The sequence below is a fragment of the Phoca vitulina genome, unplaced genomic scaffold (assembly GCF_004348235.1).
Source record: "Phoca vitulina isolate PV1807 unplaced genomic scaffold, GSC_HSeal_1.0 scaffold37, whole genome shotgun sequence".
In the NCBI taxonomy this organism is placed as follows: domain Eukaryota; kingdom Metazoa; phylum Chordata; class Mammalia; order Carnivora; family Phocidae; genus Phoca; species Phoca vitulina.
The window spans coordinates 16,577,504-16,590,063 of record NW_022589740.1 but is presented as its reverse complement, the minus strand read 5'-3'; the positions used below and the strand labels follow the sequence as shown (position 1 = coordinate 16,590,063).

The following is a 12,560-nucleotide window of genomic DNA, read 5'->3' as shown; positions in this document are numbered from 1 at the left end:
AAAAAAAAAAAAAAAAATCAGAAAAAAAGAGAAAGAAAAAGAAAAAAAGGGAAAGGGAAAGGGAGAAAGGAAGGAAGGAGGTAGAAAGAAAGAAAGAAAAGAAAAGAAAAAACAAAGATCAGTAAACAGTGCCTAAGGTGGGAGACCATCAGCAGACCTACACATGTATTCTGGGAGTCTCAGAAGAGAAAAAGGGACAAAAAGAATATCTGAAAAAATAATGGCCCCAAATTTGTCAAATTTGATAAAAGCCAAAAATCTACACATCGAAGCTGAATGCACTCTATAATAAAGATCAACTCTAAAGACCCACACAGAACACAGTATAATCAGTCAAATACAAAAACAAAGATAGTATCTTGAAAGCAGCAAGAGAGAACCAACTCATCCTATGCAAAGGTAATAGGTTAAGAGCTGATCTATCAGAAAACATGGAATCCAAAAGGCGGTGGGATGATATACTCAAAGTATTGAAATTTTTAAAATGTAAACCAAGAATTCCATCTAGCAAAACTAACCTAAAATGCAAAGAAATTAAGACATTTACAGATAAAAAAAAAAAAAAACTGGGGGAGTTTGTCAACAGTAGATTTGCCTAGAAAAAGTGTTAAAAGGGGTCTTACAGGCTAAAATGAAAGAATACAGTACCCTATAAACTACAGAAATAAAGAACTCTGGTAAGGATACTACATAGGTAAATATAAAAGCCAGTGTTACTTATTTTTGGTTTCTAACTACTCTACTTCCTCTAGGATTTAAAGAAAAATGCACAAAACAATCATAAATCTAGACTGACAGGAATACAATGTATATATAAAGATGTAACTTGTGAACACAATGAAGGGGAACAACATATCTGTGTAGAAGCAGAGTTTTTGTAGATTACTGAAAATAAGTTGGTATCGATTTAAACTATATTGTCTTAAATTTAGAATGTTAATTTCAATTTCCATGTATCCACCAAGGCAGTGACTAAAATGTATACAGAAAAAGAAATGTAGACAGAATCAAAAAGAAATCAAACAAAAGGAAGGCAGAGTTGGAGGAGTTGGGGTTGAGGGGGAAGGTATGAAGACATACAGTAAACAAATGGCATAAATCCTTAACAGTAATCACTTTAGATGTCAATGCTATTAAACTCACCAATTCAAAGATCGAGACTGGCAGAACAGATGAAAAAACTAGATACAATACGTTGTGCACAAGAGATTCACTTCATATCTAGACACAAAAGTTGAGAGTGAAGGGATGGAAAAAGAATCTAGGCAACTTGTAGCCAAATGAGAACAGTGTTTACATTAATATCATACAAAACAGTCTTTAATAAAAAAAAATGTTCACTATATATTGATAAAAAGGGTAAATTCGAAGATACAACAGTTATAAATATGAATCCCACACTGACGAAATTGAAGAGAGAAATAGACAATTTTACAATAACAGTTGGAGACTTCAATACCATCTTAAATAAATGCAGAACATCTAGACCAAGACACAATAAAGTAATAGAGAATCTGAACAAAACTACAAACCAATTATATATAACCTATATAGAACATTCCACCCAACAGCAGAATACACATTCTTTTCAAGCGTAGGCACTAGAACAGTCTCCAAGAAAAAACATCTGTTTGGCCACAAAACAGGTCTTTAAAACTTTACGGAATGAAGTTATACAAAAAAAAAAAAAAAAAAATCCTCTCCAATCACCAATCACAATGACATTAAAGCTGGAAATCTTGGAGGTAAATTCCAAAGTTTCTGGTAAATTTCCAGAAGCAAAAATTTGGAGTTTCTCAAATATGTGGCACCTGAACAAAATATTCTTTTTTTTTTTTTTTTTGAAGATTTTATTTATTTATCTGAGAGAGAGAATGGGAGACAGAGAGCACGAGAGGGGGAGGATCAGAGGCAGAAGCAGACTCCCTGCTGAGCAGGGAGCCTGATGTGGGACTCGATCCCAGGACTCCAGGATCATGACCTGAGCCGAAGGCAGTTGCTTAACCAACTGAGCCACCCAGGCGCCCCTGAACAAAATATTCTTAAACAATCAATGGGGGGGGGGGAATCACAAGAAAAATTAGAAAATACTTTGAAATGAACGTAAATTAAATGTAGCATGACAAAACTCAAGGGATGTATCCACAGTGATGCTCATAAGGAGATTTCTATCTGTAAGTAACTACATTAGAAAACAAAAGATCTCAAATCAATAACCTTGCTTTATACCTCAATGACTAGAAAAAAAAGAAAAGACTAAACCCATGGCTCACAGGAATAATAAAATGATAAATATTAGAATGGAGATAAATGAAATAAAGACAAAAAAATTGCCTCTTTGAAAAATAAACATACTCAATAAACGTTTACCTAGACTAAGAAAAAAAAAGAAGAGGAAAGATACAAATAACTAAAGTCAGAAATGACACTGAAGGCATTATTACGTACCTTTAAAGAATAAAAATAACTATAAAAATGTATTGTAAATGACAGGACACCAAGAAAATAAATAACCTAAATGAAATGGACAAATTTCTAGAAACATAAAGACTACAAAAACTGCCTCAAGAGAAAGCAGAAAATCAGAACAGATTTATAACTAGTAAGTAAATCGAATCCATAATCAACCTCCAAAAGTAATCAACCTCCCAACAAAGAAAGAAGAGTCCAAGACCAGATGGTTTCACCAGTGATTTCTATAAAATATTTAAAGAAAAATTAATATCAATCCTTCTGAAATTCTTCCAGAAAACAGAAGAGGGAACACCTCCTAACTCATTCTGAGAAAAACAAAATTAAAGACCCATATCCCTTATGAAGATAGATGCAAAAACTTCAACAAAATACTAGCAAACTGGAGCGCCTGGGTGGCTCAGTCAGTTAAGCATCTGCCTTTGGCTTAAGTCATGATCCTGGGGTCCTGGGATCAAGCTGCGTCAGGGTCCCTGCTCAGTGGGGAGTCTGCTTCTCCCTCTCCCTCTGCGCCTCTGCCCCCCACAGCCGGCTTATGCACATGCACTCTCCCTCTGTCTCAAATAAATAATTAAAATCTTAAAAAAAAAGAAATACTAGCAAACCAAATTTAACAGCCTATTAAAAAGATTACTCATCATGACCAGGTAGGATTTATTCTAGGAATCTATTTGATGGTGGTTGGAAATAAGAAAAACAATAAAACAATCTATTAATAGAATGACAAAGTCACATGATCATCTCAAATGATGCAAAAAAAAAAAGCATTTTTAAAAATCCAAAATCATTAAAAAATTTTTCAAAAACTAAGGAATACAAGTGTACTTCCTCAACCTGAAGAAGGGCATTTCTTAAAAACCAAAAAAAAAACACACAAAAACAAACCTATGACTAGAATCATACTCACTGGTAAAAGACCAAAAGCTTTCCCTCCAAAACCATGAACAAGACAAGGATGCGCACTTTGAACACTGTTCTAGAAGTTCCAGCCAAAGTAATTAGCCAGGAAAAAGAAATTAAAGGTACCTAATTGGAAAGGAAAAAATGAAAATCTATTCATGTACGGCATCACAACACAGGGGTTAGGGCCAATGACAGCCTACAGAGTCAAAAATCCACATATAACTTTTGTTTCCCCAAATTCCTAATAGCCTACCATGGATGAGAAGGCTTCCCAGCAGCATTAACGGTCAATGATCCATACTTTGTAATATGTGTTTTATGCTGTATTCTTACAATAGAGAAATTTTTTAAAAATCATTAAGGGAGAGAAAATACATTTGCAGTACTGGGGGAAAAAAAAACCATGATAGGTAAGTGAACCCACGCAGTTCAAACCCATGTTGTTCAAGGATCAAGGGTACACAGAAAATCCCAAAGGATCTACGAAAAAACAATTAGAGTTAATAATTCAGCAAAGCTGCAAGCACAAGATCAACATCTAAAAATCAACTATGCTGCTATACATCTACAATGACTAAATTGAAGAGGAAATTGACACAATTCCATCACATTAACATCCAAAACGATAAACATTTAAGAAAATATTTAACCAAAAAAGACTTGAACAGTGAACAAAATAATGCTAGAAAAAAACGTAGGAATACCTAAATAAATGGAAGGATATCTATACTCATTGATTGGAAGACCTAATATTGTTTTGATAGCAATACTACTGAAAGCAATCTATAAATTTAAGGTAATCCCTATCAAATTCAAAGGAGCTTTTGTGTGAAATGGAAAAGCCAAATCCTCAAATTCATATGGATTTGCAAGGGATCCAAATATCCAAAATATTCTTGAAAAAGTACAACAAGATGGAAGACTTGCACTTTCCAATTTCAAAATTTACTACAAAGCTACAGTAGTCAAAGCAGTGTGGAATTGACATATGGATAGACCAAATGAGTCTACAGAATGGAAGGAAATAGAATTTAGAGTCCAGAAATAAAGCCATATATTTATGACCAAATGATTTTCAACAAGGGTAACAAGATCATTCAATGGGGAAAAATAATTTCTTTAACAAGTGGTCTTAGGACACCGAGATATCCACATACAAGTGAATCAAACTGTATTCACTGTCTATACCATATACAAAACTTAACTCATTGTGGATCATAAACCTAAATATAAGAGTTAGAACTTTAATACTCTTAGAAAATATAGGACTAGATTTCCATAATCTTTGGTTAGACAAATCTTCTTACATATTATATCAAAAGCATAAGCAATGACAGAAAAATAAACCAAATAAATTATATTTCATCAAAATTAAAAACAGTGCATCAAAGGACATTATCAAGAAAATGCAAGGACAAGCTAAAGAATGGAAGTAAATATCATGTATCTAGAGTCTAGCATATATATTTTTACAACTCAACAAAAAGAATAACCCAATTTTAAAAATGGACCCAGTGAAGACGTATGTGAAGATGTCAACATCCACATGAAAAGATGCTGAATATCATTAAACATTAAGGAAATACAAATAAACACAATGAGAAACCACATTTCACACCCAAAAGAATAACTATAATTTAAAAGCACATACAAGAAAATAAGTGTTGGGAAGAATATGGAAAATTTGAAATCCTTGTACACTGCTAATGGAAATGTAAAACTGTCAGCCCTATGAAAAACACATTGGCCCTTCCTCAAAAAGTTAAAAACAGAATCATGCTGACTCAGCAATTCCATTCCTAGGTGCACAGCAAAAGAATGTGTACTCAAATCCACACTCATGAATGTTCACTGTGGTATCACAATAGCCAAAAGGTGGAAAAAACTCAAATTTCCATAGAACAGATGAATAGAATAAGCAAAATGTGATAAATACATACAATGGAATACTGTGCAATCTTACAAAGGAGGGCACCTGGGTGGCTCAGTTGGTTAAGCAACTGCCTTCAGCTCAGGTCGTGATCCTGGAGTCCCAGGATCGAGTCCCACATCGGGCTCCCCACTCAGTGTGGAGTCTGCTTCTCCCTCTGACCCTCTCCCCTCTCATGCTCTCTCTCTCTCTCAAATAAATAAATAAAATCTTTAAAAAAAAAAAAAAGGAATGAAATTCTGATATACAGAACAACATGGATGAGCCTTGAAAACATTATGCTAAGTGAAATAAACCAGACACAAGAGGTCACGTAATGTATGATTCCATTATATGACATATCCAAAAACAGAAAGCAGACTCGTGTCTTCCAAGAGCCAGGAGGAGGGGAGTGATTCTTAATAAGTATGGGGTTTCACTTTGTGGTAATGGTATTTTGACTAGATAGGGGTGGTGATTATTCAACATTATGAACATATTAAATCCCACTGAATTATACTCTTTAGAATGATTAATTTTATGATGTCAATTTTACTTCAATAAAGTCATTAAAATAAAATTAATGAATTAGTAAATGCATAGATTCAAAAAAAAAAAAAATTCCCAAATCACTATCATACCAGTTAAAGATACTTGAAAAAAGCAAAGTAACCTAAGCCTAAAGCAAGCAAAGTAAAAAAAAAAAATATAAAGGTTAGAGGACAAATTAGTAAAACAGAGAATGGAAAAAAATATAGAAAAAAACAAGACCAAAACTGCTTTTTTTTTTTAAAAGATCAACAAAATTTAAGTAGTCTAAGAAATAAGAGCAAAGACTCAAAAAAATTAGAGTGAAAGACGACATTACTACCAACCTCACAGAAAAAAAAGATTACATGGTAATACTGTAAACAACTACATGTCAACAAATTAGACAGCTTAAATGAAATGGGCAAATTCCTGAAAAGGAACTACTGAAACTGACTGGAAAAAAAAAAAAAAAAACGAAAAACGTAAATAGACCTAAGGACACGTACAGATTAAGTTAATAATTTAAAAACTTCCCACAAAGAAAAGCTCAGGCCCCAGTGACATTACTGGTGAATTCTACCACCAAACGTTTAATGAAGAATACCAGTTCTTTACAAACTACTCCAAAGAGGAGGGAACATTTCCCAATTCATTTTATAAGGACAGTATTATCCTAAAAAAATAGACAAAGCCATCACAAAAAAACTATAGACCAGTATTCTCATGAACACAGACATAAAAATCCTCACCAACAAACCAAATCCAGCTGTACATAAAAAAGATCATACATACAACCAAAAGAATATACCATGATTTTATGGTATGAAAAATCAATTAAGGTGAATACCTTAAAAGAAGGTATAAATCAAAAGAAAAAAGGACAAACTACACAATCTTCTCAAGGAACACAGAAAATGCATTTAACAAAATCTAACAAACTTTCATGCAAAACAAAAAAAACCCAACATAAACAAAAGCCAAAAACTCAACAAACTAGGAATAGAAGGGGATTTCTCAAAACTGATAAAAGGCATCTATGAAAAACCCACACTTAACATCATATTCAAGAGACTGAACTCTTCTCCTTAAGATAAAGAATTAGAAAAAGATGCCCTTTCTGACCACTTCCATTCAACATAGTACTGAAGGTTCAAACAAGGGCAATTAAGAAATGAAAGAAAAGGTGTCCACATTGGAAATACAGATGTAAAACTATCTCTATTTGCAGATGCAATGCTCATGTATGCAGAAAATCCTAAGGAATTTAATAAAAACTACTGGAACTAATTAACAAGTTTATCAAGGCTGCAGGGTAATAGATCAATATACAAAAATCAATTATATTTCTACACACTTGTAATCAACAATCCAAAAATGAAATTAAGAACATGATGCCACTTGTAAGTACTGATGGGGTTCAGGACACATTACCCCCAAAATATGGCACCTTGGCATAGTAAGTATTTTAAGTTGAAGGAATTTGAGAAAACAGCAGAAGCAGGAAGGTCACTCTGATAGTCCCGTACCCTTCCCCCCCTCAAACAGGTCATAAAATCTTCACATAATAGGTGCCCTCCCTATAGCTAGAGGAAAAAAGCATCCTTATCTCTAAAAACAAAGGTAAACTGAGAGGAGTCCTAAAAAACAGGGCTTGCTAAGTTTCTCCCAGTCTACCATACTTACCTTACACTCCTTGACCTATCATATTCCTTCACAACTGTCCACTCTTCATCAAACCTAACATAGTCTAGTCTAACTGGTTCTTTTGATCTTCATTATGAAGGTTCTTTTATTAAACTTTTGTTAAATAAATCTGTATGCTTCTCCCTTGCTAATCTTTGTCAGATTTAATTTTCAGATGCAGCCAGGCACTCAAAAAGGGTTGAGGAAAACACTTTCCTCCCATACAGCATCAAAAACAATAAAATACATGAGAATATACTTTTCAAACAAGATATAAAACTTGTACTCAGAAAAGTATAAAACATTGTTGAAATTAATGAGGATAAATAAGTGGAAAGGCATCCAATATTCATGCACTTTAAGATAATACCATTTAAATGTCAGTACCAAAAACTGATCTACAGATTCAACAAAATCCTTATCAAATCTAAGCTGAAATTTTTGACAAAAATGGATACAAAGAAATTCAAGAATATCCTAAGAGCTAAAACCATCTTGAAAAAGAAAACAAAACTGGAGGATAAACTTTCTAATTTCAAATTCTACTACAAAGCTATAGTAATCAACACAGTGTACTACTGGCAGAAGGTTGTAGAGATCAATGGAAACAGAAAAAAGTCCAGAAATAAATTCTTACATTTATGGTAAACTCTTTTTGATGAGGGTATCAAGATCATTCAATGGGGTTATAAGGTTTTGCAACAAATGTTGCTGGGACAAATGAATAACCTCATGCAAAAGAACGAAGTTGAACCCCAAACTCACACCATATATAAATGTTAACTCAAAATGGGTCATAAACCTAATTTAAGAAATAAAAGTGTAAAATTCTCACAAGAATACACAGGAATTTATCTTTGTGTCCTTGAGTTAGGCAAGGACTTCTTGAGTCTTCATTGCAACAACAAAAAATAAACTGGACTTCATGAAAACCAAAAACATCTGGCAAAGAATACCACCAAAAAACAATGAATAAGAGAAAATAATTATAAATTTCTTATGAGATAAAGGATTCTCATCAATAATATATATAGAACTCTTAAAACTGAATGAAAAGACAACTCAATTTAAAAATGGGCAAAATAAGTTAATATACATTTCTCTAAAGAATATACAGAAGCAACCAATAAGCACAAGAAAAGATGCTCAATACTGTTAGCTATCAGGGAAATGCAAATTAAGACAACAATGAAATATCAACTCACACCCATCAGGATGGCTCTAATTCAAAAGTGTTGGCAATGATATAGATTAATAAGAAACCGCAAATACTGCTGGTGTGAATATACAATGGTGCAGCTGCTTTGGAAAACAATCTGGCAATTCCTCAAAAAGTTAAATACAGATTTACCATATGAGGAAACAATTCTGCTTCTAAGTACGTACCCAGAAAAATTTAAGCCTTATTGCCCATACAAAATATTGTCTGTAAATATCCAGAGCAACATTATTCATAACAGCCAAAAAGAAGAAACAAACCAAATATCCATCATCTGATGAATGGGCAAACAAAATGTGGTATATCCATACAATGGAATATTATTGTGCAATAGAAAAAAATTAAAACACTAATTCAAGCTATACCGTAAATGAACCGTGAAAATATCATGCTAAGTGAAAGAAGCTGGACAGAAAAGGCCATATATTGTATGATTCCATTCATATGAAATGCCTCCAACAGACAAATTCTTAGAAATAGAAATTAAATTAGTTGTTGCCATACACAGGGGAGAGGGGAGAATAGGGAGTGACTGCTAAAAAGGATTTCTTTTTTTAGGGTGTCAAAATGTACTAGAATTAAGATGATGGTAATTGTTGCACAACTCTGTAAATATACCAATGCGAATTTGGTATATGATACCACAAGTGTGATAAACACATGAGTTGTACACTTTAAATAGATGAATTGCATGGGATATTAATTATATCTCAATAAAACTATTTTTAAAAACAAAAGTAAAATAAAGATATTCCCAGATAAAAACCAAATTGACAGAGCAGTTTCTTTTTATATAGTGTGATTGCTGACATTTCTGTTTTATTCTTCAGTGTCCTTCTACATTTCCTTAGCACAGAGTTTTCTATTGAACCTGTATTATTTTTAATAATTCCAAAATGTAAGTTCCTAAAAATACATAAGGATACATTAAACCAAAGTACCCTTACAAAATACCGGAAGACTGTAATCTAACTTCCAACCTCACAGTGAAATGTTTACTTACTGGTAAAAGAAAAATACTTACTTAATGGCTTGTGCTCCTGGTCTTTGCACAATCAAAGTGCTAAATTCTTCCACTACAATATCTAACAGCTCAGGTGTCTCTCGTTTTTCTCTTAGAACAACAGACATACTTTTCAAGTGAACAAAGAACTTCATGGCTTCAAACTAGAATATATTGAGAGAAATAAAATGAAAATAAATTTATATATATTTACATATTTATATATTTTTATATATGTATGTATATATATGCATATATAGATATATAAAGACAACAAATACTCTTCTTCATAGTTTATTCTTTCCGATAACCAAAAAATACTTTAAAAACAACCCTTCATATATTAAAGAATCACCATATAAACACTACAAAGTAGGGGCAATTTTTATCCATACCTTGGAAATTAAAATAAATATAATATGTACCGACTAGGCAAAGATCACAGAGTAAGTCAGTAACATTTCTGAGAGGATTAAAAATAGGCATATCTACCGTTAAACTCTAAGGTATAAGGCAAGAAAACATCTTACTGTTTTTGGCAAGGTTGGATCAACTGCTGTTTCACTATAGCCAATTGCTTCATAGAGTAAAGTTTTTTCTTCAGAGGTCAACATTTCTTCAAGAACTATAATCATAAAGAAGTGTTTTGCATTCTTAACTGGTAAGATAAAACTAACTCACAATTTAGCTGCTTTTAACCAACTGGCAAATTCAACTCTCTTTTTATACTTTTAAGAAATTATAAAAAAATTTTATCTCAAAAAAAAGAAAAAAGAAATTATAATCACTGAATGTTAGGATGGCACCGGCAATTTTAGAAGGATTAGTCTCCAAAAATATAAACTGCTAAATATATGAATTTAGCAATAGAAATTTCTAAATATTTGGATTAAGCAAGCTCACAAAATGACTGTTATTAGGCACTTAGTGTACTGTGCTAAGCAACGTACTTAGCATACAAAATAAGTTACACTAATATCATAATTTCCCATTTTACAGAGGATAAAATTGAAGTTTTGGGAATTTAAATCATTTGTCTGGGCTACGCTGCCAGTAAGTGATAGATCCAGGATATAAACTTAAGCCCCTAAGTCTCCAAAGCTATGATCTTAAACATTTGGTAAGGAAACAAAAACCTTTCCAAGAAATAATTTCAACCAAAATTTACAATGGTTTATACCCTTGGGAATTTACATATTATTAAATCCTGAGCATAAAGCTCTTTTGTAAACATTAAGATAAAAAATTTAATTTTTATTTGATGTATACATGTATAATGTTTTAATAGTAATTTTATTGATAATAAGGATAAATTATGTATGATAGATATATATGCTTTTAATGTTTATTTTAGTTAGAAAATTTTCTGCAGGGGCGCGTGGGTGGCTCAATCGTTAGGCGTCTGCCTTTTGCTCAGGTCATGATCCCAAGGCCCGTATCTGGCTCCCTGCTTCAGTGGGAAGCCTGCTTCTCCCTCTCACACTCCCCCTGCTTGTGTGTTCCCTCTCTCGCTGTCTCTATCAAATAAATAAAGAAAAGAAAAAAAAAGAAAATTTTCTGCAAAACTTTGCTTTAACAACTGATGATTAGTTGCACTAAATTAACCTAATGATTACCTGCACTCTCTATAAAATGAAATGGACCTACTTCCAGGCTTAACATCTGGTTGTTCTTTACTTCTTGGTTCTGACCAAGTCCACAGCCAGCTAAACCATCCTTTATTTTCCTCTGAATCTTTTGCTCCTTCTCTGAAAATCCTATATCCAGCTTTCTTTACCTAAAATGGTTAAATTTTCAAATAAATGACAAATTATCCTTTATTTAGCAATCTAACAGAAAAATGACATTTACTAAATTTAACTATTCCAGTGAAAAAATGTAAACAATAAACAAACTGACAACAAAACAAAGTAATGCAACATAAGCCAAATGTAAGCATTTAGAATTTCCAGGTAGACAGCCCTACTGTCTTACAAGTCACGGTAATCACGCCACCCCGCCGCCCGCCCCACCCCCAGACTGGATTTTCACCTTCATAGGAACTCAGTGTTTGATAATTATTTAGCAAGAATTATTACTTAGCCAAATTATTCAGCAAGAATTTTCCCCCCACAGGACCTAATTCAAATGTATGGGGCAAAACATCAAACCTATTTTTCTTATACCACAAAGAAGCAAATTTGAACCCCTTTTAGGAAACAGTATATTACAGCCCAACACTAATACCACTGCATCTGTCAAATCTATATGGAATCTAGATTTATTTTTACCAATTGAAAGATAATGTGGAATTACCTCAACTTCTGCCTGTTGTCTTGATATAGTTATATTAAATACATCCAAGGTCTTTTCCAACTCCTTAAAATATAAACAAAAGTGTGTTTAAATGAGTAACTTTACATAGTCTATAGAAAGATTATAAAAATAAAATTTCCTATATAATCTAACAAACTGCTGCAATAACGATAGGAAGCAAAAAACGGATCATCCACCAACATAATACCTCTTTTAAATTCTGAGAAGCAGTGCTTGTATATATGTCAGCTTGGAAATTAGCAATGATAGAGTAACTTTCTTAAAGAAATCATACATGTCATGCATATAGGTGTCATATTAAGATTTACAGACCCATACTAAAAGATACCATATAGGCATTGTTTAAAATGACCTTTATTTGGGTTCTAACTACAACTGAGGGTAAACACATTAGTGTCACTTTCAACTAAAAATATAATTCTAAATCCTTCATATTATATGCACAGTTGGTGTGTCATCTTTAATATATTCCAAGTGGATCTTTCTGCAGAAAGTCTCCTACTTCAAACATAAAAATAAAACTC

General features: G+C 32.7%; 1 protein-coding gene across 3 annotated transcripts in view; it reads right to left on the bottom strand.

The window, feature by feature from the left end:
- The window catches only part of VPS13A (vacuolar protein sorting 13 homolog A), a 267,298-nt gene that overhangs the window by 205,718 nt on the left and 49,020 nt on the right, over positions 1-12,560 (bottom strand). For all 3 annotated transcript variants that reach the window (XM_032427535.1, XM_032427534.1, XM_032427536.1), the window contains exons 14-17: positions 12,016-12,078; positions 11,368-11,497; positions 10,251-10,345; positions 9,742-9,884 (exon numbers count right to left, since the gene is read on the bottom strand). In XM_032427535.1, the coding sequence (XP_032283426.1) occupies positions 9,742-9,884; positions 10,251-10,345; positions 11,368-11,497; positions 12,016-12,078 (431 nt within the window). The remainder of the gene's footprint in view (positions 1-9,741; positions 9,885-10,250; positions 10,346-11,367; positions 11,498-12,015; positions 12,079-12,560) is intronic.